The sequence below is a fragment of the Wyeomyia smithii genome, chromosome 3, assembly GCF_029784165.1.
Source record: "Wyeomyia smithii strain HCP4-BCI-WySm-NY-G18 chromosome 3, ASM2978416v1, whole genome shotgun sequence".
NCBI lineage: Eukaryota > Metazoa > Arthropoda > Insecta > Diptera > Culicidae > Wyeomyia > Wyeomyia smithii.
In genome coordinates this window covers 94,050,184-94,077,968 of record NC_073696.1, presented here as the reverse complement: position 1 = coordinate 94,077,968, position 27,785 = coordinate 94,050,184, and the positions used below count along the sequence as shown (strand labels likewise).

General features: G+C 38.7%; 1 protein-coding gene across 6 annotated transcripts in view; it reads left to right on the top strand.

The window, feature by feature from the left end:
* Positions 1-682: 682 nt before the first annotated feature.
* LOC129730663 (endothelin-converting enzyme homolog) overlaps positions 683-27,785 on the top strand; it is a 30,148-nt gene continuing 3,045 nt past the window's right edge. The window contains exons 1-3 of one of the 6 annotated variants that reach the window (XM_055690174.1): positions 683-859; positions 1,014-1,296; positions 17,835-18,111. In XM_055690174.1, coding sequence (XP_055546149.1) covers positions 1,285-1,296; positions 17,835-18,111 — 289 coding nt within the window. In that variant the 5' untranslated portion in view covers positions 683-859; positions 1,014-1,284. Of the gene's footprint in view, positions 1,297-16,455; positions 16,968-17,314; positions 17,567-17,613; positions 17,728-17,834; positions 18,112-27,785 lie in introns of those variants that run through there. The other 5 variants (XM_055690173.1, XM_055690177.1, XM_055690176.1 and 2 more) reach the window with 5 other exon arrangements.

Below are 27,785 nucleotides of genomic sequence, written 5' to 3'. Positions count from 1 at the left end.
TTACTGAGTCTCTTACTCAATAAACACTTGGATGTTTTTTGTTCGCAACCCGCGTTTATTCGAGAATCCGAACAATTTTTTTTTGGATTTACGCGGTTTCGCGTAGATAAAACGCGTTATTTAAAAAATTCGCGAAAAAAAACCGCGTTCAACCGAAAGTCCGCCTGAACAAACTGCGTAAATTTGAAAATCTGCGTAAAGAAAACTTCGTAGAAGGTTCTCTTCTAGCGTTGACACCGGGTGCTTAAAAATCACATTTATTTTGGAAATTTCATAAAATTATTCAATTGTAACTGGGTAATAATTTCCAAAAAATATATTACGAACATCATGTCTCCCAGATGGTTTAGAGGTACGATGCTGGCCTACCAAGCCAGTCGTCGTAGGTTCGAGTCTCGGCTCAGGAGAGACTGTTAGTGTCAGTAGGATCGTAGCGCTAGCCCCGCAATTGTCTTGTACACTAAACAGTCGGCTGCGAAGCCTGTGTATAAATAAACAGAAGTTCATATCGAATCGGAATGTAGCACCAAGGCTTTGCTTTTATATTACGAACATCACGTGCATCTCTTGTGGTAACAGATTTTTCCCGAAATTACCTGAATCTTTCCCGCTGCGTTCATCTGACAGCTGTGTGGATTCCGCGCAGTCGCGCTAGGGCCCGCTTTGACGCATGCCCTCGATGGGTGTTTTTATCATTATAGACATATGGACGGTATCGGTGTTGCAAAACTTTACGCGTAAAACTAAATGGTTGAAGAAACTTACCGTAAAATCTTCTGCCATAATTGTGTCCGGCTGGCCGACATCTATCGTGGTGCGTTAAGGTTAAGAGCTAGATAGTGTTGCTCTTTCGGAACAGGTGAAAACATAAAATCAATGTGTATTCTGACGAGTGAAACATATTTGCTTGAAATGGCTTGTGACATTTTTTTTGTAACTATGTGTTGTAATTGTAGTCCTTACTATTGATTAGATTTTAATGACACGATAATAATAATCTAAAAAGACGTCAGTTTTTATTTAGAGATTTTCGAAGCTGATTGGAACGAATAAATTGGAAAGAATAAACAAAGCGCTGGGAAGCGTGAACAAAACCATCAGGCAGTGTCCGGATTGGGTTGAAATTGTTCCAGGGATGATATGTGAAATCTAAATGTTCGGAAAAAAGTGAGCAAAGTGAATATCAAATCTACACACACTCGATTTTAGTTTTGATGATGCCTGTTAGATAATAAAAAGTGTAAGCCGTTAGTTAGGAGCAAAAGGAGACATCAAGGCCTCATTATGTCTGTGCAGGTAATGCTTTTAATTTTCATAAAAATTGTGTCAAGTTATTCACGAAATCAGCATTAAATGGTATATAATTACACTCAGATATATTCAAGTTTGCGTTTCGTGGTTAGCCGATTCCGCAAACAGTGCCAAACGCCTCGTATGATTGTTTACATAGCATCGTAAAGCGCTGTTATAGCGAGGTTAGAAGAAAGGGAGGCGGAAGGTGTAGAGAAGTGGATAAGCATCCTGGACTAAGGTTTATATTGATGCCCGCCGGATACGAGAAGGCACGGCGTTCGAACTTCATTGAATCTTTAATTCGCGATTGGATTTGAGGGAACAAATAAATGAAATTCGCCAGATTTTTTGTAATCATTTAAAGTTGTGATATGTTTTACATGGTAAGCAGTTTTCTAGAAAAAAAGAACTATAATCTTTCGAGTGGCTGTCAGATGTACGAAAAACTACTTGAAATTGTAAACGAATCTGAGAAGAAATCAGGTTACGAAGACATTATAAATATGTGTATGATGTCTTGGAGCATCGGAAATTTGAATACGAATTTAATAATTCAGAATAATCACTTACTTGGTATCATGATTTCGGGACTAGAATATTATGTAATTTTAAAACAAAATTTCGCTTGGTTTGAACTCAAGTTCATCTGAACTTGTAGCTTTATTAATTTTTTTTCATTTGAATTTTTTTGCAGCTTTAAAGTTTCCGTTTTAACTCAAGCTTCAAATTATTATGTTCTTATGCAGCTGTTCCAAGGTTTAGATTAATAGAAATGTGCAGAAAACTGTAAGAAGGTCAGAAAAAAAAGTTGAGTATCAAAATATTATCTTCCAGTGCATATTTAATTTTAGGGTTGCTGCCGGAAAATATAATCACTAAACATCCAAATAATTTGATGAATAATCAAGTGAACTTTGAAAAGACGAGGATGAAGATATAGTTAACAAAAAAGTAAAGAAAATAAAAAATTTGCATTTGGGTAAAAGATTTATAACAACCTGAAGAGAAGAAGAAGGATTCCACCAGGCTTTCTATTCTCCTCAGGATGTGGAAATAGCAGCACTTCTTGCCCAGTATGAGCGCTGCGTGTAGCAGTTTTTTGCACAACATCTCTTTTTTCTGCTTTGCGCTATGTTTCTACACTTGGTGCTTACAGCACAGCTGACCGAAACAAGAGTGGTGAATCACTCTAGTAAGAATACACAGAAGTAAACCGCGAAGTGTACTGCTGAGATAAATTCGATAGCATTCGGAGAGCAAACATGCGTGACGTTCGCAGGATTTATTTTTTCCAGCTTCAAGATGCAAAGCAAACAACGCAATCTACTTTCCTACCTAGACGCTCCCTTCATTTAATATATGCTTGAAGGGCCATACATTGAAAGCACTGCAGTGAGCTCTATTATGTATTTAATGTGTGCAATGTCCTTCGTGTGAGTGAGCTCACACCACTTTATTATCTTTCTGGAAAGATTTTTTAGATTATGGACTCAATCTCTGACATCATGACATTAACAAAGAACGGATTGTGTTATAACATACCTATATTTTAATAAATTTATTTGTGTTGTTAAAGATCCTCAAATAACTCACAAAAGAGTGCTTTTTCGTAAAAAAAGTGAAATTTTTCTAACCTAATTTTGAAATATTTTAAAAACGGATGCATCTACAAAATCAGTCACCAAGGGATCTATGATTTGAAATTATCCTAGGAATCATATTGCATCTTTGGAAATTGGTCATTCTCAAAAATGTTGAAATTGAAAAGATTCTTTGAAACTTAACTTTTAAGTAAAAATTAGGTTTTACATATCTCCATCCAAAATTTATTTTCAAAACTATTGAAAATTGTCGGAATTGAATACTTTAAAAAAAATTTAACCTTCTATAAAAAATATTCTCCATTTCACCATTCTGGATTTTTTAGAACTTCAAGTTTCTTAAAAAATGCAATTTTTCGTAAATTAAAACTTAATGTTTATTTAGTTTATTAAGTTAAAATTATCCACAGTCCCTTTTCTTCAATCTATTCGCAATCCTAGTATTCTCCACATGTTACTATAACCAAGTATTTTTGTTCTCGTTCTGTCACGATTTTTGCAGGACTGAGAGGGACTAAAAAATGAATGAAATTTCGCTTTCAATCATAACAAACAGTCACGGTGAAATTGAATAAACAAATATTGTGCTTTTTAAATTTAAAAAAATTAGGGTAATCTCTTCTATATTCATCTCATCACGCTTTTTGATCAATTTATCTTTAAATTTAACCATATTATCAACATAAAACTTTTACCCATTTGACAAAATCGAGAAGCAAATAGATTTACTTTCAAAAATTTGTAGAAATTTGACGGTAAATTGAACAAATGAGAGAAAAAAGATGAATATAAGTGCATCTAGATGTTGAAATGAATAATGGAGTGATTCACCTATGTCATTAATTTTATCTCAAGAGAATCTTTAGCGAAAAAAGTGATCTTTTTTGAAAAAAAGTGATCTCACACTCATGTTAACCCTTCCTCCCCCTTTGACATAAATTATCACAATTATCGAAGCCCCCCCCCCCTCAAATGAATTACATCATTGCTGGATGGTCCCCTGTCGAGAATTTCGCTTTAGCGAGATTTGTAGTTAATAAAATGTCGTTATAGAGGGATTCGATTGCATGTACAAAAGGTTCGCAGATTGAGTGGAGAGAAGCAGAGACAAAACGAGAAAGAGAGAATGATAATAAGGGGTGGAGTCAGAGGACAGAAGAAGGTGGGAAAAGAGTAAAGAAAATAAAAAAGATAAATTTATAACTTATGGAAAAATGAGAAGAAATGTTGAGAAAGCGAAGAGAGAAATCATAGTGAATATGATTCAAATCAAAAGAGAGAGAAATAGAAAGTGGAATAGCAATAGAGAAACGAACGTGGAAAAAAAGAAAAAATGAAGACAGAGGATTCGAGAAGAAAAGTACATTGCTCAAATTATTGAGATAGAAGGAAGTGAAAAAAATGAAAAATAGAGTTACAGATTCTATAGATTCAAAACGAAGGAAACAGATTGAAAAAGCAAACGAAGAAGATAATGAGGAATTAAGAGAAAGAGTGTACGAATGAAGAATATCTAGTAACTCGTTTTAACTCGTGAATGTGAAGATTTTAAACACCATGTAATAAAGAAAACGGATTTAAAGTAAGATTTGGAAAACCACAAAAAACAGAGTGTTTTAAAAATAACGATCATTAGTTTAAGATTGATATATTCAAGAGCTCCAAGTAAGAAAATAAGAGAGAAGAAAAAAAAAAGGTTGGGTAGGATAGGGGATAGAAAAAAGAAAGGGGAACTAAGTGATAAAAAGAGATGAAACAGAAGATATAGCTTTTTCGCGGCGACTGTTTATGATTTCAGGTTTTGGATTTTCGGCTTTGCAGTCTCAGTAGATCCAAACGAATATTTTCTTCACATCCGACGTTTCGGCCGTTGGTTGCGGCCTTTTTCAAAGGAATACTAAAATAGATGGGTTTATTCAACAATATTCTAAAATCATTGTGGTCTATCGTTCACTTACAAAGGTATCGTTTTTTGTTCAGCGCATGAGCTTTGCGGTTTTGTGTAATCAGAATTAATCAACTAGGGTATTTTGAGCTGAAGGGAAAGGGGGATTTTTGTTTAAACTGTTAATTATTAGTTGTTTTTTCACTCCTACCATTCTACTATCGTTATTCAACGTTTTCTATCGGCAATTTTTCTTCGATATTTCGTTATCACTTATTTGTGTTTGATTCCACTCACTGACTGTACTGTTTAGCCCTTGTGTGTGAGCTTCAACTTAAACCGGTAGAGCTTTGGTGAGAATAGTGGAGCAAGTATTTTTCTCGGAGGGTTTTTGGTGAGTCTATTGGTTGAGACTATGGTTGTTAATGGTGTTTGTGTGTGTGGCTGTGTTTGGTTGTAAGGTTTTGGTTGCTTGTCTTCGTTCTTGTGTTGCTTTCACTTGGTGTAAAAGTCCTGCATATGTGCAATTTATTCCGTCGACGTCTGTTCGGTGGTTGACGGTATGTGCGGTGTTGCTGATATGGAAACACTCCAATAGTGGGAGCGTTTGTGGGTTCAGAGTACGGTCTAATATTTTGGTTTCTTCTAATGTGAAGCGGTGTTGGTGGTGGATGCAGTGTTCTAAGAGGGCTGTTTTATTTCCCAACTCTACCACTGCTTGGTCTGTGTATGTATGACCTGACTCTATAAGTCGATCGAGTTTGTTCATGTTGGATTTGTGGCCGTAGATTCTGGACTTCAGGGTGTTGCGTGTCATGCCAATATACTTGCCGTCACAGTTGCTGCATGGTATCTGGTAGAAGACGTTGTGCTGGGACATTGTTTCGACAGGATCTTTTACTCTAGTGAAACATTGTTTCACCGTGTTTTGGTTGCGATGTGCGGGTTTTACGTTGGCATAATCTTCCATCAGTGTCTTTGCGATTTTTTCGCTGAGGTGTGAGATATATGGCAGGGAAATGTACGTGAGCTGGATAGACATAACCAGTCCAACATATCAACTGTCAAAATATATCCAGCAAATACTTAAACCAATATCTCAAAGCCAGTACGATATAAAAAACTCTTTCACATTCTCAACTGAAATCAACAATCTAACCCTACCACAAAATTACATCATGGTTTCCTTCGATGTAATATCCCTCTTCACCAACATTCCAAAAGATCTTGCTATAAACACAAGCTACTTCAGTTTCCGATCACAAACGTACTTGCAACAGTTTGGCAGCGCCATGGGCAGCCCTTTGTCACCGGTTCTCGCTGACATGGTACTAAACACGCTTATAGAAACCACTATTAGGAAAATAGATTTTCCAATCCCATACATGAAGAAATATGTCGACGATTTTTTCCTGACACTACCAGCAGACAAAGTTACATCTACGCTAAACATCTTCAACAGCTATGACCAAAACTTGCAATTCACCGTTGAAATAGAGCAAGACAAACACCTCCCTTTCCTTGATACTATGATCACACGGCATGAAAATCAAAAAATGACAACAGAATGGTACAGCAAACCAATTGCCTCAGGAAGATTACTGAACTTCAACTCATTCCATCCATTAAAACAGAAACTAAACGTAGCCACCGGTTTTATAAACAGAGTCACCAGTCTTAGCACAAATTTGAGTATCACAGCCAAAAAACAAATAGTACACCGAGAACTACGTCGCAACGACTATCCAGCCACCCTCATCAACCGTATATTTCATCGATGCACCACAGCAAAGCCCCCAGCAAAGCCCCCAGCAAAGCCCCCAGCAGAAAACACCAACGGCACCACCTCAGAATCTATCCAGCTCACGTACATTTCCCTGCCATATATCTCACACCTCAGCGAAAAAATCGCAAAGACACTGATGGAAGATTATGCCAACGTAAAGCCCGCACATCGCAACCAAAACACGGTGAAACAATGTTTCACTAGAGTAAAAGATCCTGTCGAAACAATGTCCCAGCACAACGTCTTCTACCAGATACCATGCAGCAACTGTGACGGCAAGTATATTGGCATGACACGCAACACCCTGAAGTCCAGAATCTACGGCCACAAATCCAACATGAACAAACTCGATCGACTTATAGAGTCAGGTCATACATACACAGACCAAGCAGTGGTAGAGTTGGGAAATAAAACAGCCCTCTTAGAACACTGCATCCACCACCAACACCGCTTCACATTAGAAGAAACCAAAATATTAGACCGTACTCTGAACCCACAAACGCTCCCACTATTGGAGTGTTTCCATATCAGCAACACCGCACATACCGTCAACCACCGAACAGACGTCGACGGAATAAATTGCACATATGCAGGACTTTTACACCAAGTGAAAGCAACACAAGAACGAAGACAAGCAACCAAAACCTTACAACCAAACACAGCCACACACACAAACACCATTAACAACCATAGTCTCAACCAATAGACTCACCAAAAACCCTCCGAGAAAAATACTTGCTCCACTATTCTCACCAAAGCTCTACCGGTTTAAGTTGAAGCTCACACACAAGGGCTAAACAGTACAGTCAGTGAGTGGAATCAAACACAAATAAGTGATAACGAAATATCGAAGAAAAATTGCCGATAGAAAACGTTGAATAACGATAGTAGAATGGTAGGAGTGAAAAAACAACTAATAATTAACAGTTTAAACAAAAATCCCCCTTTCCATTCAGCTTAAAATACCCTAGTTGATTAATTCTGATTACACAAAACCGCAAAGCTCATGCGCTGAACAAAAAACGATACCTTTGTAAGTGAACGATAGACCACAATGATTTTAGAATATTGTTAAATAAACCCATCTATTTTAGTATTCCTTTGAAAAAGGCCGCAACCAACGGCCGAAACGTCGGATGTGAAGAAAATATTCGTTTAGATCTACTGAGACTGCAAAGCCGAAAATCCAAAACCTGAAAACAGAAGATATAAAAAAGAAAAGAGAGGAAGAAAAGATGAGAAGAAAAAAAAGAAAAAAAAACGAGAGAAAAAAGGTGAGACGGAGTGAATGAAAGTGAGAGAGTGAGAGTGAGAGGGTGAGAGAGTGAGAGTGAGAGAGTGAGAGTGAGAGAGTGAGAGTGAGGGTGAGAGAAAGAGAGAGAGTGAGAGAGTGAGAGTGACAGAGTGAGAGTGACAGAGTGAGAGTGACAGAGTGAGAGTGACAGAGTGAGAGTGACAGAGTGAGAGTGACAGAGTGAGAGTGACAGAGTGAGAGTGACAGAGTGAGAGTGACAGAGTAAGAGTGACAGAGTGAGAGAAAAAGTGAGAGAGAGAGATGAGAACAGTGAATCATAGCTAAGACGAGCAATAACAAGACGCACAGCTTCCTGCATGTGACTGTAAACAAGGTCGAAACGCCCACAACGCGTCCAAGACACATCAACTGTATCTGTATGCGCAAGCATGGAAAAGTTCACTCACTAGCAATATTTCATGCAAATGTGTTCTTTGATTTATCAGTTATCGCTCAACTATTTCCACTCGCGTACAAGTTTTCCATAGAAACGCTGCTGATTGTTTTTCGCTTCTAAGAGTTCCGAATACCATAGAAGGAGACTGAATGATTCAAACACGATAGTATTTATTGTATCCAAGTTCACTTGCATTCAACATTATCGCGAGAAGCTTTGAGATATTATCGCCAGTGATACAAAATTATGAATCCAAATGAAAGTTAGATTGCGTTCAATTGTTTGCTTGCCGGAGCAAATAGGTATCATCAATGCTTACGGAAATTGTAGCATGGTGCATTAGCATCTGTTACTTGAAATCACCAAGAATCATCGTGGTATATCACGGTGAAAGCACGACGTGGAGTAGCCGAATTACGCCTACAAGCAACCAACATTTGAAAGAATCATTGTGATCGCTTGAGTGCAATCGTTTACGATTCTTTCGTGAAACACTCGCTATATGTTGCTCGCTCCGCCAAAAGCAGGCAATACTGAAACAACATCATCAAAGAAAGCTACCATATATTTCTTTGCTCTAAGTTGTCTCTTGCAAGCTTGAGATGTGTAATTTTCAATAGGGATGGTTTGCTAGGATTGAAAGCTTATAAATAGCACGTTCCGAAATGATACCCGAATGATTGTTATGCGATACGATTTTTTCCATCCTTGTGTATGCTTGTTATCGATTAGGCACGGTTGACAAGAAATTTTTGTAGTTGTGATTGTCAAGTTCGTATTTGATTTTTTAACGTAGAGCTACGTTTTTCTTTAGCCTACCACATAGGGATGTAAATAGGAAAACTATTAACGAAAAGGGGACGAAATATGTCCCTTTTTAAATGCTTATAAATCGGTTTGTATTCAACCGATTTCCTTCATTTTTGCAGCAATTGTTTGGAAAATTATACACGCATTCACCCGAATGTAGAAAATTGTTGATTGATTATGCAAACTATTGTACTATTGATAATTGTCAAGCCTTGTTTAAACGAAAATTACGTCCTCTGATTGGTCGCTATATGATTGCTTCCCAAGCACGGTCGACAGAATCATATACCTTGCAATTGAAAACATGCTATTTGGCCTATATAAGAGCCTGTTTCAGCCGAAACCGCTCATAATAGTTCTGGACAGCGACAAGTTGTCAACAGCAGTCGCCCTTCCTTAGCAGCAGCACTAGCCCTGTGGTTGGTCACCACTAGGGTTGTCGATATTAATCAACCCGGTGGCATCGGCCTTGTTTCCTGAAGCTGCCGTGAAAGACAGTGGCGCTAGTCTCATCTATGTTTTTGAAGGTTTGTTCACACAGCAGTATGAGCATGACGAACGAAGCATAATATATGTTGAACAGAGTTAGCGCTCGAATCAATTTATTCATTTAAATAAAACCTTAGCTTAACTATGTTAACGTTTAAAGGTAGCGTTGATATACTATCTCATTTACACATACGTTGAGATGTTAATCCCTAACTCATCGCGCGATGTCAGCCGCCTGAAAGAAACACCGCCGTTCGAAATCGGCAAGAATAAACGTTGTGTACATTCTATGATAATGCAACGCATTTATTTTTTGTTTCATCAAGCGAAGCTCTCGACGTTATGTGCAATAAATACATCACCCGAAAATAACACATAAACACACTGCAGCTGAACACTGCTTTTTCCCGTGTTTCGATGAATCAGCTGTCAAATTGCATGTGAAATTGATCCAGTGATCCAGCTAATGCTGGCTTCACTTATGTTGTACGTAAACGTCAGTGATGCCACCGGGTTGATATTTATAATAAAATATCAATATTCGTTTTATCGATATTAGGAGCGGCATGAAATCGATATTACGAGCCCATATCGATATTTTATTAATATTTTTCTTCATATATTTTTTGTTTGGCTTTCAGTTAGGCCTGAAACAAATGAACGCCAACGTGAGCGATCGGGCGAGATCTTTGCCGAAAGTTAATAAACAGCCGTGAGTAGAGTTGTTTATTAACCTACGGCGAGAATCTCACCCGATCGGTCGCGTTGGCGTTCAGCATGTTTCATGCCTTAGTATTGCATATTCTGGCGAAGTGTTTGCTATTTCATCTCGTCCGTTAGGACAGCGGGCCGATTGCTGATCGCTTTACGCAAGGTGCATTTTCCAATCAGATTAAACCGACGTTTCGTGAGCCGCGTCTCCTAATCGTCACTGATCCATTGACTAATCACCAGCCAGTTACTGAAGCATCCTACCTGAACATTCATGTTATCGCTCATGTAACACCGATTCTTTACTAAAATTCATCGATTCTGCCATCCCAATGCAACACCAAGGCATCGCATTTGATCGGTTTAATGTGGTGGTTATTGCCCCGAGAAGTTCCACACCCAAATTTCTGGAAATTCGCTCTATACATGCTGTCAATAAAAATGGAAATATGTCAACCATATTTCTGTCCAACTGCTTACATTTTCCATCTACCACTTATTGATTCTAATACCAACAATTCTGGTACCTACTTTTTAGTTGGTTTGCCCTAAAATAGCTGAAATAGAGTAAACATCCTTTAATTGCTATTGATCTATTTTCGAAAAAATATATTTATCAATGGAGAAACCTAGCCTTAACCGGGAAAATCGGGAGAACCGGAAAAAAACCTGGAATTGTTTGGAACCGGGAAAAACCGGGAATTTCACTGAATATTACAAGCCGGGGTGAGATTGTCAGCTATCTCATGGCGATCACTGAAATTTCTTGAATAAGTTTTCTCGAAAACGACCAAGAAAGACTGGTCTTCTGACCCGGAAGAGATGGCTGACAGGTCACGGGCTGGATGGCACAATCTCACCCCGGCTGCCAGTATATTCGACTCATTTCTCACAGTGCTTATATCAGTTTTGTTTTTATTTATCTTTCACTTGGAAGCTAACTTGACCACGGTAAGTAGCTGTCAAACGGCTCGAATTTCGCCTAGAGCAAATGGTTCACAAAGATAATCTCGCGGGAACTGTAGTTGACAGATTTCGCCAAGAATACTCACAACTGTTGAGTATGCATTCGACGGAGACATTGCTGACTTCCTACCGCCGTAGTGAAAAACGCCTTGATACTTTCTGTAGAGATCTGATAGCTGGTTTAGGCGTCCTAACTTGACCGTGTTAATTAAGGAGATTTTAATCCAGCGGTTGGTGTACGTTGCAGTACAGGATGCCGGTGGTGAAGACAAAATTGATATCACCAAGTTGTTAATCTATTGCGCTCGCGTTTCACATAGCCGATATGTTGAATTGTTAAGGACAAAGAAGCAGGAGAATTCAGATCAAGATGAAGAAGCCAGAAAGAAGAATGCCACGGCCCGTGCTCTTGAAGCGAATGTGTTTAAGTGTAATTCTTTTATATATTGAATCTTAGGTGGTTGAGGTAAAAACGGTCCCTACAAACTTAATTTGGCCTAGGAGTCCCCGGTAATGAGTATTATATGCGTTGTTTATAAGTTTTAGAAGTTCTACGCCCTTGCGAGTGACCTTCCGGCAGTTAACCGGAACATTCGTCATGGCGGACGAAAACATGCGTGCAGGCATGTTTTCAAGCGTTTTCTGTGTTTTTTTATCAACTCCTCCTCCGTTTTCGCGACAAAATTGTTGGAATAGATCTTGCACTTCAAGTTTGCCCAGAAATTCTCGATGGGACGCAGCTGGGGGACGTTGGGCGGATTCGCCGACTTCGGTACCACATCGATATTTAGCCGCTCCATCTCCTCCAACGATCGCTTCGAGTAGTGGGCCGACGCCAAATCTGGCCAGAACACCGTGTCTTCGCCCTTATGGTATTTCTTGATAAACAAAATTTTGCCGGCAGCACTCCCAAAGAATATCGGACAGCAATATCGAGTCGCAATATCGAAATATCGATAATATCAAGTGCACCAATATCGGTCAAGAATATCGATATTGTGACGAGCGAATATCGATAATATCAAATATTGATAAAATATCAACAACCCTAGTCACCACGTCTCAGGAGCAGCGCGGTTCTTCTCAGCGTGTGTCGTCAGACTGCCATTATTCCCCCGTGTTAGGGCAGCATGAACATCGTCATCACCAAATCCAATTTTGAACAGCAATTGAAAGTTAATAATTTTTGACAACGTAAGCAAGCATTCTGTGCGGATTCTAGCAGTTCAAATCTGTCGCGGCCGTCTAATTTACAGAAGGTGAAATAGCTTCCACAGTGCATGTTGTCCGTGTATCTTGACTCCCCCACTGTTAGGGCAGCACAAAGGTTGCGATCAGCAACCGATTTTGAACATCAAAATGCCTTTTTCAAGGCAAATAAACAAGTAATTATTGAAGGGTGAAACTTTTCTAGCATCAACACAAGCAAACATTGTGGCGCCCACCTTAGCCAAAGAGTCCGCTTATTCATTGCCCGGTATCGAGCAGTGAGAAGGGACCCACGCTAAGGTAATCTGAGAAGATTTTTCGGATAAAGCACTCAGATGTTCCCGTATTTTCCCCAGGAAATACGGAGAGTGCTTAACATCTTTCATCGATCGGAGAGCCTCAATGGAACTGAGACTGTCCGTAAAGATGAAATAATGGTCCGTGGGCATTTTTTCGATAATCCCTAGGGTGTACTGAATTGCAGCTAATTCTGCGACGTAAACAGAAGCAGGATTATCGAGCTTATGGGAGACGGTTAAATTGTTATTGGAGATACCGAAGCCAGTGGACCCATCGATAAGTGATCCGTCAGTGTAGAACATATTGTCGCAGTTGATGTTTCGATATTTATTAGAAAAAAAATTGGGGATCTGCTGCACGCGTAAATGATCCGGGATTCCACGGGTTTCGTCTATCATGGATGTATCGCAAAACACAGTAGAATAAGAAGTATTCAATAAGTTGACACGATTTGGAATATTCGAAGAAGGATTGATATTTTGGGACATGTGATTGAAATACAATGTCATAAAACGGGTTTTCGTAAAATCCATCCATGCCCCAGTCTAGTCCCGTTCCCTTCCGTCTGCACCCAACAAAACGACAAGAACACGTTTGAACCTTAAGCACAGATTTTGGAATCAGCAACTGCACCCCACTCGAATTCGCCACGACCTGAGAACCCGAGGCCTTCAGTGATATTTTGGCTCAGCGGCACATACCATATGGCCACTTGAACACTAGCGAACAACAACAACGAACCATAACCAGCAACTAGACCCCGCACAATACCTCCAGGACCCGAGAATACAAACCTCTGCCCCAGCTCATGACATCGGCCATTCGAAGAGCATCAGACGACCATTCAACAACAAAACACTGATTGAAAAATTCATGCTAGTTTTAAGTTAGACTTAATTTCAGCTCGTAGTCGGCAGCGAGGATAAAAAATTTGCTTTTAGTTTTTAAGTCACCAGATATAATTGGCGCCGTTAAACATCAAATTGTATTTGTGCCGTGTCAAATAAATGATATATGAGGAAAAAAAAACAAGCAAACATTCTTCGCGGGATCCTAGCAGTCAAATTCTGTATGCTCAGTTGCAACATAATGCAACACACAACAGCGACAAATGAAATCGCTTGCTTGATATTGCAAGCCGTAATACGATAGGGGTAATATCGTTGCGTGTGTGAGAGCACCATCGGTGTTTACTAGCTTGATACAAAATCAAATGCGAATTGTGGAAAAATTCGTCTAAAGAACATTAGAGAATGTGACAACTGAACAGAAGGGCGTGGCCTATTTCGTAGCACCCTTCGGCTATAAAAGAGTGTTTCTGGGAAAACTAGCTACATTCATTAGTCGGAAGGTGAGCTGGACGGACCGTCCACATTGTTAACAGCAGTAGCAGCAGATATCGGCACTCAGCAGTAACAGCGGAATGCAGCGGATTGGTCACCATGTCTTAGGAGCAGTGCGGTTCTTTTTAGCGTGTCTCGCCAGACTGCCATTATTCCCCCACTGTTGGGGCAGCATAAAGATTGCCATCAGCTAATCCAAATTGAACAGCAAAATGCCTTTTTCAAGGCAAATAAACAAGTCATTGTTAATAATTTTCGACAACTCAAGCGAGCAATCTGTGCTGGATAGTAGCAATTAAAGTCTGTAGCAGCCGTCTAATTTACAGAATGTGAAACAGCTTTTACAGCTCCTGTTTTCAGTGTCTTTATTACCCCACTGTTGAGGCAGCACAAAGCAAGCATTAGTAGACTTTATGACTCAAAAATGAAACACCTACAACAATGCATTTGTTAATAGTGTGCGTAGTTCTACATCAGTTATGCGGTCGTGTCTTGGATACAACCTCCTACTTTTTTGCACAGTACACACACATACATTCACTATTAATGTTTCTGGGAGTCGTTCGTCGGCGCCAGATTACTTGAGGTTTGCAAGGTATTTGATAAGATCGGACACTCGTGTATCTAGTTATCTCGTCCTAAGAAGAAAGAGAAAGAGGAAAGGAAAGAGAAAGACACAGAGAAAGAGAGAAATAAGGGGATAAAAATAACTTGAAAAATAAGTGCCGGTTTCAAAATATCCAGTGATAGAAATCACAGTGAAAGAGTGAGAGGGAGTGGAAGAAAGCCTGAGAGAAAGAGAGAGCGAGTGAAAGAGAATAACGGAGAGAGTTAGAGAAAGAGTTTAAAAGATAGAACGAGATAGAGCGAAGAAGCGAGAGAGAGGGAGAAAAAGAAAGGAGCGAGAGAGAGAGAGAGGAAAAGAGAGAATAAGAGAAAAAGAGAGAGGAGAGATAGAAAAAGACAGGAGAGAGAGGATAGAGAGGAGAGAGGTGGTAGAGAGAGGAGAGAGAGGAGATAGAAGAGAGAGAGAGGAGAGAGAAGAGGAGAGAGAGGAGAGAGTGAGAAGAGAGTGAGCAGAGAGAGAGAGAAGAGAAAGAGGAGAGAGAGAGGAGAGAGAGTAAGAGAGAGAGAGTGAGAGAGAGAGTAAAAGAGAGTGTGAGAGAGAGACGAGAGAGAGAGAGTGAGAAAGAGTGAGAGAGAGGGAGAAAGGTGAGAGTTTAGTCGAGGAAAAAGGGGAAAGAGAGAAGAGAGCGAGAGAGGAAAGAGAGGAGAGAGCGAGAGAGGAAAGAGAGGAAAGAGAGAGGAGAGAGTGAGAGGAGAAAGAGGAGAGATAGGAGAGATAGGAGACAGAGGATAGAGAAGAGAGAGAGGAGAAAAAAAGAGAGTGAGGAGAGTGTTCAACACAGTACAGTCATACCTCGATATAAGGCAACCTCGATATAAGGCAACCTCGATATAACGTAAATCGATATAACGTAACTTTTACCTCGATATAACGTAACTTTGAAAATGTATAGAAATTGAAAATAAATGATACAGCAACTGTTTTTGGGGTATAAATTGCTTCAAAAAATGTTAGTCGTAAGTTTTAAAATAATGAAACAAATGGGAAAATTGTCCTAAATGGGCTTAAGAAAGGTTTAAAAATATGTGATATGTGATGGAAAATAGGTTTTCACGCATCCTTCAGTAACAATTCACAGTCTTGCATCAATTAGAAAAAAAAATTTTTTTTTTGCTTGTTGAAATTTTCTCTAAATGGGCATGAGAAAGGTTAAAAAATACTGATAGGTGATGGGAAAAAGGTTTTCGCGCCTCTTTGAGTAACCGCCAACAGTCTTGCATCAATTAAAAAAAAATTTTTTTTGCTTGTTGAAAATTGTCCTAAATGGGCATAAGAATGGTTTAAAATTACTGATAGGTGATGGAAAATAGGATTTCACGCATCTTTGAGTAACCTGTGAATCAATTGAAAAAAAATTTTTTTTGCTTCTGAAAATATTTGTAAATGGGCATAAGAAAGGTTTAAAAATACTGATAGGTGATGGAAAATGGGTTTTCGCGTATTTTTGAGCAACCATTAACATTCTTGCATAAATTAAAAAAAAATTTTTTTAGCTTCGATATAACGTAACTCGATATAACGTAACGAAAATAAAAATAAAGTTGCCTTATATCGAGGTATGACTGTATACCGTGTTCTAAGTTTCATACGATCCAGAACAAGAGACGAAAAACCCATCAAGGCTCCTGTACACGTCATTTGTTTCAGCTCGCTATACCACTTTGCACTTGCTCAAGTTTCGCTCAGCTAGATAGCAACCTTTCCGGGTGCAGCGAACCAGATAAGATAATTCTCTCATTAACGATGGACTAATTTTTGTGCCGCTCCTCTGCAACAACCGAGTAGCCGTTTTAGTCGTACAGGGAAAGCATTCGCGCGCTTGTTCCGCTAATGTATTTTTTTCGCTATCAGCGCGGTGGTTGTTTGTAGCCAAGAGTGAATCACGAAACGCAGGCGTAATTTGAACTAATTTAATATACTTTGAAGTGGAAGAAAAATTGAATCATTGGGTTATTTTGGAAGCTATTTTTCAGTTCGTATTTTAACGTGACGCGCCAACTAAAAGTTTTTTCAGTGAATTTAATGAAACAAAACAAAGCACAATTTAGCAATCGACCCAAAATCGGATCGCAACACCGTTAGTGTTGGTAAATCTCGCTCTTATCAGTACCCGGCATCATGCGGAACTGCGAGAAAAAAGTTTAATCCAGCAGTTGTAGCAGCAGTCAGGACGTGTGTTATATTGGAACGAAAATAGCACAAGTAGGCTGTGTAGCCGCTGAACAAATAGTGGCCCCCGTGGTTGGAACTGCACGGTACTATTTATCATCTCGCTACTGAATAACAACAAAACGGTAGCCGTAATAAAATAATGCGCGCGCAATTCGTTCATCCCTAGCCGGGGATGGTGGTAAAGTTTCACATATGAAACTGGTCGCCAAATATTTATTGGTGCAACTGTTGTGATAGAAAATAAGTTTTATCTAGATTCATCTAAGTTATTACTGAAATAAAATGATTCGAAAAAAAAAGTTAGTCATACGAAATACAGTTTTGGACCAGTCTAGAATTCTCCTCCAGCTAGTGCACTTCTTCCGCCCTTTTTACCGGTATCATCGTTAACAGTCACTATGTATAGACATAGCTCTCGCGCGTTAGTTTGCTGACGTCCGTTGGATGAATGCTAAACGTGTGTAGTAGCTTGCTAATTTTCGCCGAGTTACCGTCTCGGATTATCTGTGCGCGCGTGTATCCGCAGGTTGTTTACATTTCAAAAAGGACAGGAACACACCAGTTGTTTAGCATAAAACTACTCAAGAGGAACGGATTGCTGTCGGATTACATTGTGTTTGAGTTCAGCTCCTACTTTAACGCGCTTCGAACGCACTAGACAAATAGCCGGCCCTTATTGTAGGTTTGCGACGTAGTAAAATTTAATTGCGACTGCATGTTGATTTATGCTAACTGAAAGGATATCCAAAAGCAAATCCCTACACGACTCATTTGATAAACGTTTTTTTCCTCAGTGCCTTCTAGGCGATCATTAATTGAAATCAATTTGCGCTCTAGCTTGAGGTAGTAGTCTCTGCTCTGTCAGAAGGTTACTCTATTTTCTATCGTCTTCTGGAAGCCACTCCGATAATTGCTTCAAAGTGTTTTTTTTTTCTTCTCTCGCTTTCAAGATGACCCGATACAAACAGGCACAGTTTGTCGATGAGGACAGCAGCAGCATCGGATCGATTCAGATCAACGAAACCAGCCGGAGTCCAACGATGCACATCCGATATCACACTGCTAGAGGAACGTCCTTGTGGAATGCCCGCAGCAAGCTCGAGAAGGTGCTCATCCTGCTAGTGCTGCTCTCGGCGGTGACAATCTGTGTGCTGATTGGCCTGCTAGCAACCGAAAGCACTAGGATACTGCACGTGCAGCCACATGTGGATTCCAATAACTACAAAGGTGAGTTGCTGCCTGCCTGCAGGAAGGCTTCGAATGGGGTTTGTTAGTAGTACAGAATATACTGACCGCTCTGGGGCTTTGCGGCGCGGTTGGTGAAGTTTTCTAATCAGATTAATGCTTAAAAATGAAAGACAACAGATACGTTAGATTGCGAAGGTTTCTATGAGTAAAGCATGACGGTTGAAGTGAAAATCCTTACCTATCAACATTGTATTTTAATTCAGCCATTGGTACAAAACAAATTTAATAATAATCTCGGCTTTCTATTTTATTTGCCGAAAATATACAGCCATTTTTATTGGTTTATTCATCACTGTTGAACCTCAAAAAAATAGTCATAGAACAACTTATTTAGGACTTCCTTTAATAAAAAGACAAGCATCGAGACAAAGTGCGCCAGAAAAGGTGTGTGAAAACACAACAATAAAGTGCAAATTACACCACAACAATGTAGACAATGTAAAGGCGCAGTTTACTTACTACAAATTAAACTAAATTAGGTTACTCACACGTGATAAACTATCGGAACTATCGGAAAACATGTAGATTTTTGCAAATTTGTATTTCCTTGTTAAACAGATATTGCAATACATATTCATGGCATAAATTTCTGCTTGTAATCAGTGTTGCGAAATTTCGACACTGCAAAATGCAAACATCAATTTCACTCTCACGCTTTCAACAGTGATATTTAGCGTCTCTCGTGTCGATTCAAAACCAACCACACCTGCTCTAGTATTTTCACCCATTTTCGTCATAGTCATAGTTTGTCTTCGTTCCAATCTTCTATTGTATTGATATCTCAGTTTACCTTGAAACCTTTGGGGATCATTATATGTCTTTTTAGATCACCATCTGCTTCACAAAATGAGGTAAAGGTTACATATTAAAAAGAGCATCCAAAATAACTTTTGTTATACTTTTCATTGCTCCAGTTATTGATACACAGGCATTTTTCTGCAGTTCTTGGGTGATTACCTCATAAAACTTAGGTGTATGAAGCATATCTGATTTTCGGATTTGTAGTTCCCATGTTTGCATTTGTATCTTTAGCAATGAACTAGTGTAATACACTAGTTGAAAGTAACACAGAGGTATTCAACGTCTTCCGGAAACTGACTCTAACCTCCATTTAGAGTAGGCTGTTTAAAATTTATCTTTCTCCTCTAAGTGAAAGGTACTGAAACAATTTTTGAAAGGTTTATTTTAGACCGCTGATAAAATGTGTTCTTCGTTTGCTCCTGGGCCCGATGGCATTGCTTGCTGCGTTCTGAAAAAATGTAAAGCTGAATTTATACACCCGCTAAGATTATTGTTTAACTTGTCGCTAAGACGATGTGTTTTTCCCACCAGTTGGAAGTTGTCAGTGATGTTCCCCGTGCATAAAAAAGGTGACAAACGCGATGTACAAAACTACAGAGGTATAACGTCTCTTTGCGCTTGTTCAAAAGTGTTTGAGATAATCATTTATGATACTCCCTTCGCTAGCTGGAAACAGTACATCTCGATAGATCAACACGGTTTCTATCCAAAACGCTCTACTGCTACCAACCTTGTTCAATTTACCGCTACATGCCTACAAAATATGTCCGAAGGTGCACAAATCGATGCGGTTTATACGGACTTGAAAGCAGCATTTGATCGCGTTGACCACAAAATTTTGCTTGCTAAGATGGAAAAATTAGGTTATGCGTTAGGATTGTATCACAGCAATCTGCATGTTTCTCGAATTTATCGGGTGTCCCGCAAGGCAGCAATTTGGGACCACTGCTTTTTTCGTTATATATAAATGACGCATCGCTAGTACTACCAGAAAATTGCCGCATGTTTTTCGCGGATGATGTTAAACTATGAGTAGAGGAAGAACGAAATATAAGCGAACTGGAAATATGATACAGATTTGGAAAAATATACCGCATCCCGACGGGACATGAACCCGCAATCTCCCTGTCTCCGGCATGGTGTTTTGACCAATTAAACTACGGGGGACGGTGGTACTGTTCCACAATCTATATCGTATCACATTCCGCTGTCGACTTATTCTATTGCTCATCCCTAACTACACACACTGCTGTGCAAGCGTTATTTATAGACTGAAAGGAATGTCTCATCACACACAGAAGAGTCAGCTGATGCTGATAACTCTTATAGACCTGTGTGATCGAGACCGTTGTTTTACTCTCTGGTACGATCAGTTCTGGAAACTAATTGTGAAGTGTGGTGTCCTTACAACACAAACTGGATTGCAAGAATAGAATCCGTGCAGCGGAAATTTGTACGCTATGCCTTACGTTTCCTCCCATGGCGAGATCCGCAACAGTTACCGGCGTATGCTGATCGCTGCCAACTTCTAGATATGGAAACACAGCAAAGACGGTTCGAAGCACAGATTGTATTTATTTTCAAAATTTTAACTGGTGAAACTGATGCCCCGAGAATTTTGCTGCAACTAAATGTGTATGCTCCGGAAAGGCCACTAAGACAAAGAAACTTTCTCTCTCTGCCACATCGCAATGCATTATATGGGCAACACGACCCCATACGCTCTATGTCTGACAGCTTCAACGACGTAGCAGCACTATTTGACTTCAACATGTCGATAACAACGTTCAGGCGACTCTCCCGTCGACGACAATCCTAAGTGTTTTTTTGAAGTAGAATACTTCTCTCAGGAAGTTCGACTACATGTGAAATGAAAATCTAAAACTGAAAAAAGTGAAAAATATGTCCAATTTCAAATGCTAATAAATCGGTTAGTATTCGATGGATTTTCCTCGTTCTTGTAGCAATAGATTGGAAAATCTTCTAAGATTCTTCCCAAAAGAAGATAATTGTAATTTTATTATTCACACTATTGCACTATTGAAAATAGTCAAGCCTTGTCAAAACGAAAAATTTGACCTCTGATTGGTCGTTATATGATATACCTTGCAATTTAAAACATGCTATTTGGCCTATATAAGAGCCTGTTTCAGCCGAAGCCGCTCATAATAGTTCTAGGCAGTGACAACAGCAGTCGTCCTTCCTTAGCAGCAGCACTAGCCCTGTAGTTGATCACCACGTCTCAGAAGCAGCGCGGTTCTTCTCAGCGTGTGTCGTCAGACTGCCATTATTCCCCCCGTGTTGGGGCAGCCAACAGGAAATCCAATTTTGAACATCAAAATTCCTTTTTCAAGGCAAATAAACAAGGCATTGAAAGTTAATAATTTTTGACAACGCAAGCAAGCATTCTGTGTTGGATCCTAGCAATTTAAATCTGTCGCACCCGTCTAATTTACTGAATGTGAAATAGCTTCCCCAGTGCATGTTGTCCGTGTATCTGAATTCCCCCACTGTTAGGGCAGCTCAAAGGTTGCGATCAGCAACCGATTTTGAACCGCAAAATGCCTTTTTCAAGGCAAATAAACAAATAATTGAAGGTTAATAATTTATTTATTTTATAATAACACAAGCACACATTCTGTGCGGGATGCAATCGAATTCTGTTGTAGTTGTCTAATTTTTACTTTATTTAGTAAACCCCCCTCTGTAGAGGCAGCGCAAAGGCTGCGTTCAGCATAACCGACATTGAATAACAAACTACCCTGTTAGAACGCATTCACAAAAGCAGTTAGTTCGACTATGCAGAGCTAATATGAAGTCGATTCAATCAATCAGCATGAACAGAATTTCGTCGTCTCCCAGCTACCAAGTTGCAACATGATGCAACACGCAACAGCGAGCAAACGAAATCGCTTGATGTTACCAACCGCAATACGGTTAGGGGTAAAATCGTTGCGTGTGTGAGAGCACGATCGGTGTTTATTCGCTGGATACAAAAATCAAATGCGAATTATGGAAAAATTCGTCAGAAGAACATAAGAAAATGTGACAACTGAACAGAAAGGCGTGGCCTATTTCGTAGCACCCTTCGGCTATAAAAGAGTTTTTCTGGGTATACTAGCTACATTCATCAGTCGGATGGTGAGCTGGATGGACCGTCCACAACGTTGACAGCAGTAGCAGCAGATATCAGCACTCAGCATTAACAGAGGATAGCAGCGGGTTGCCCCTGTGGCTGCCTTCAAATTAAACAAATCACTTGCCCTGTGGTTGGTCACCACGTCTCAGGCCTCTGCCAGGCTGAACGCCAACGCGAGCGATCGGGCGAGATTTTTGCCGTACATCATTCGGCACTTCCTCTAATGGAAAAGTTGGATCATTTTGTTCAGAAGAATATTTCTGTCGGTAATATTACACAGATGCGATTGCATCATATCCAATATGGAATTGAACAATTGTTCTTTTGAGGACAAATAAAACACTTAATTTGAAGAGTTAATAGCTTTGGGTACCAGTAGCAGTATGGTAACAGCCTCAGCGGTAGGTGCAGCCGGTACTTCCCTAAGACCGATGTTATAAGGAAGTGAATGGAAGCGGCACGGCGAAACAGTTCGGGTGTCTTAGACGCGCGTCATTTTTCGTTGTTGATATTATTCCCCACATGAATCGACGCGCTTTCGTACGATAGCGGCGGTATTAGCGGCCAACACTTACTCCAGTAAAGCCGTGTCTAATTTTCAATGTGAAAACACCTTTCTATTGTGTTGGCCGTGCGCGTTAGGCCTCTGCCAGGCTAAACGCGAAAAGCGGCGCGAACCAATTCGCCGGCCGTAGGTTAATGTACAGCCGTAAGTAGAGCTGTGTAAAAGTATTCTACTTCAACCTTGCGGTCGTGGCTTTGCACACAACCCTCCTGTGATTTTTTTTTTCAAATCATATTGAACGTAGTTTCGAACCAATTAGATATCGTGGCATCAAACTTCCCAAGAACCATTATGGTTACATCGTACTCAGACGCCAATCATCTCCTGCTAACCTTCCTTCTACTACCAACCCTTACTTACACGCAGAGAATCCATTCCCAGGATACCTATAACTCGGTGACGGAATCGCACAGTGGGGCGACCCCATACAAAGGCTGGCCAAGCAAAAAAAGTGTCGATAAATGCGACAAAAACTTGGTATTTACATAATTTTGGGGCGCTGAACACGAATTTGGCATTAATTTTTTATTTGGAGTCATCCATAAAGCACGAAATCCAATTTTTTGTCACTTTTTTTCTTTTTTATAGAATTATATGATCTTTGACCACAAGTAGTGCCACCGGGCGTCCTCCCCATTAAAAAATACGTAATTTATGAACGACCCCTCGAACTAAACAAATTTTGCCTAAATATATATATATATATATATATATATATATATATATATATATATATATATATATATATATTTTTTTTTTTTATTTTTTTTTTTAATAAACTAAAACAACATAAGTAATACAAACTAATTACAAATTGAAAAAATTATCACCATCTTCTGCTGTGATTGCTTAAATCTCGTGTTGAATTGTTTCCAGAAAATTTGAAGTTCATTATACTTATCAGCAGGAAAAATGTGTTTCGCAGCAATTTTCATTTCTTCTAGTAATTTTCGATGTTTCATTGTTTCATTTATATGTTATCTTCCTAATCCGGTTTCTATGGTTGAAAGAGGACATTTAAATACATGTATAACACAATTAATTGACAACTTACTAGACATTAAATTAGGTGATGCCGCTGAAGTTAAAGGCTCCATAATAAAATTCAACGAATTTATCAATTCGAAAACCAAGACACTGGAATGACACAACTTTCAAAATGAATACGAAAAGATGCGGAGGCGACGACTGTTCTTTATTTTTTTTTCTCATAAAGCAAAATGTGTGCTTTACTTTTATATGCAAACGAGTGCGAAGCAGAAGCAATCTTCAAACGGGCTATTGTTAGCCGGAGTTTGATGGTATGAATTTGCTGCTAGTATTTGACACTTCAATCAATTTAGCAAATTTCATGATCATAAATTGAAAAAAGCTGATTGTTTTTATTATTGTTTTAAATTTGCAGAAAGTGATAAAGTTTGACATAATTAACATTTCATAAAAATTTGTTTACTGTTTTCTTGTTTTACACTTATTTTATAACTTCTCATTGATAAAGTTTGTGATTTTACCCAAATTTATAGTTTACCCTTACGAATGGAGTACGATAACATTAATCTTCATTAATGGGGTATCATGGTTATGATTAAAATTAATCCTGGATGAAATTTCAATTTCAAAAATAAAAACTAAAAAAATCTGCTACCGCTTTCTTCACTAAAGTGACAATTTGCGCAGTTTTGCGCAGCAGCGGACAGTATGCATTTGAAAGCTTATGTTTTTACCTAAATTTTGAATGTAGTCACAACCGTGGCAAACTGCGGCAACTAAACTTTTAAGCTACTTTTCTACAAAAAATCACGTTTTTTTTAATTTTTTTCTAGTGTCAGGCCTACTATGACCAAATTTTACAATATATAATGAAAAAGGTTTGTTTTGCACAATATTTACAACAACTTTTCCTTTGACGTCGAAAAAATCCAAGTTATCATTGAAGCTACAGAGCGTTTCAAAGTAATGCACTTTTTTTTCAAAAAAATGTCAAAAAACGTCAGTTCGCTTAACTTTTAAAAGTCATAAAAAATTCAGATTTCATGATATTGCGCCCAAATTTTGGATTTAGACACTTGAATGTTATAGCAATAAAGGAAAAATATTATGAAACAGCTAACGAAAAAATTTTTTTTTGGCTGATGGCCAGCGATTCCCCACTGTGAATCGTGAAAGGAATCGCAAACACGATCCGGAGGATTCCCACTCACGATTCTTATTTCAAGAATCCTAGAGCCATATACAGGGCATTCCTGAGGATTCGTTTTCAGGAATCTTTTTCAAGGACGCTCAGAAATCCAATGTGAGCAATCCTAGAGAATCTATGCGAATCGTATGTGTACGTCCGGGAAGGACAACAACAAGGGTGAAAATATTCCTCCTTGAGGATAGCCGTTTATCGATCGAGTTAGTTGCTCAGCTCCAAAGTCAGCAAAAAGTCCACGATCTTCAAGCATCACCATTATCCAATCGATAACACAATTATCCAGGCCTCTTGCTTCCACTGCGGAATGCATTGAACTACAATATCAACAAAAGAAGCCCAAGTAATTTCTTTGACTTGAAGCAATCTTTAACTTTCACTAACTAGTGATTGTAGATACAACCGATTGGTGAGTAAATTGGTTTTTGAGTAGAGGAAGATTCAATAAGATTATTAAATTAATAAAGTCGTTTACATTTTTTTCTGTTGTCCTTTTAAACAAAGGAATGATAAGTCTAAAGGCTCTAGAAGTCGTTCAATCTCTTCTTCCTGCTTTAGTTATAAACAAACTCTCAAACTTTTCTCCAAGCTTGTGATATGTATGTACTCAGAGTATCATTAGCTTTGGATAATTCTTTCAATAACGGAATCAGCCCTTTTTTCCTACAGGAATAATGCTGAGAATATTGCTTTTTTCCAGCAGAAAAAAGGGTTGAAAGGAACGCAATGCCCGTTCCATTCTGGTAGGCGTGAATATTTCACAAGGTTTGGTATCGTAATCGTCGTATTTCATCTAAGTTCTTTGCTTTACCTGATACAGGTGTCAATCAAGGGAAGTGAGCTCTCAACATTACTTCCAATGTTTGAGGGGAATCGACAAAAGAGTGGTAGCATACACTTTCCCCATCTAATTATCTTTTGAAACAACTTTATGCATTCTTGCAGCTGTTGGAGCGTTGCTGATCTTTTCAAAAATCCGTTTCCAATTTATTCGTTTGACGAGTTGTCTTTGTTATATTCACAATCTTGCCTGATACCAGGCCACCGTAGATCGAGAACTCAAAAACTTCTTCTCTTTCTACGGTTTTTTTCTTTTTGGTAAAATTTGGAAAAAATAGTAAACCATGTTTTTTAATGGGATTTTCTTTAAACTTCTTTCAAATCTATTCTAAGCATTCTGAAAAGTCCGTTTATTTCCGTCAATATTTTATAAACCCCTTAGAGGTTCGTAGATTTTTCCAACAATCCGTAGATTTTGTCTACGCATCCGTATATCTTGCGAATCTGTAGAGCTTCGGAGAAATCCATAGATCTGGCAAGCCTGGCTCTTGATGTTATGGTGTCTAAGAAGTTACTGAGGACTGGTTGAACTCGAAAATTGATAATTCTTGTCCCTATTGAATCGCGTTGTAAGGTAGGTTGAGAATCATAAATGTGAAAGAATTCTACCTTTAGTAAATAATTACACGCCCTTCTAAATGGTCTCGAGGTACGATGGCGGCCTCACAAGCCAGTCGTCGAAGGTTCGAGTCTCGACTCGGGAGAGACTGTAAGTGTCAGTAGGATCGTAGCGCGAGCCCCGGAATTGTCCTGTACACTAAAACAGTTGGCTGTTAAGTCTGTGTATAATGAACAAAAGGTCGAATTCCGATTTGGAATGTAGGAATGTAATTATACAAAAAATCTTTTCTAATCTCTCTGTTTGTTTCTCTGTTTTCCACGAAATTAGATTTTAATTATTTTCATATCAACTCTAATACATTTTCTCTCTTCTTCTGGATGTCGCGTTTGCTTCCTAATCCCTTTTTTCTTTTCTTTTCATTTCATTCTTTTTTTTTGTTCTCTTTCTTCATTCCTCTTTCTTTTTTTCTTCATCTCTCTTTCTCTCTATCCTTTTTTTGCTTTCTATTGATAAATTCAAAAAACCCAATTTTCCGACCCCCACTTTCTATGTAACAAAATGTAACGCCACCACCTACCCCATCATGAAAATTGCGTAACGCAATTGAAGAATTTACCCAATGAAAATGCTCGGTTTTTGGAGTTCCTGGCTATTACTAGAATATAGAACTCAAATGATTTCTAGAATTCAAAGAATTAATATAACTTTAAAATTAGCGAATTTATAGAATTCAAAGAATTTGAAGGATTTATGGAATTTATAGCATTCATAGAGTTTATAGAACTATTAAATTTTATGGAGCTTGTAGAATTCAAATAATTAATAGAATTTATGGATTTTTTAGAGTTTATAGAATTTATTGAATTTATATAACCTATGGAGTGACCATAAGTGATAATTTCGAAGCAACTTTTCCTAGTTTAATGATTCTTTCAATTATAGACGCGAATATTACAATGGATTATCCTGTATCCATTTGTTTATGTCAATAAATTTTATCTAACACCAAAACATAACTTTCTGCAAATAATATGATGGCTACGAAAAAACTCAATATGGAAGCTAGGCTCGATTCTTGGGTTCGGTGCATCATCCCAGTCATTTCAAGCTGTTTCCTGGTAGAATTGGTTGAAACATGTATTTTATTTGTATGAAATCCATAAAAAATAAAATACATTTTTCAACCGGAAGAAGGGGTGTGCCAAATCATCATTTCTTGCAATCTAGAATCCTCACAGTACAATTTTGATTCCGTTTGCTTGAATAATTTATAGGTTATGCAGAAATTTGTGTTTCATCTGTATGGTAACTATCATAAGAACCCTTCCTGGCTCCAAAAACCCCTACATACCCCCGACAGGCTCAGTAAATTCGAAGTCTTCAAGGAGCAGACGAAAATCTTTTTTTATATATTTAGAATTAAGCATTTTGAAGACCTTTTGATCCACTTCAGATAGGCCGTTTAACTGACGGTTCTACAATTCAATTTTAATTTACCTAAGCCACTGGAATTGGTAGTAAAAATTTGAACATATTTGGTGTCATGTATCCT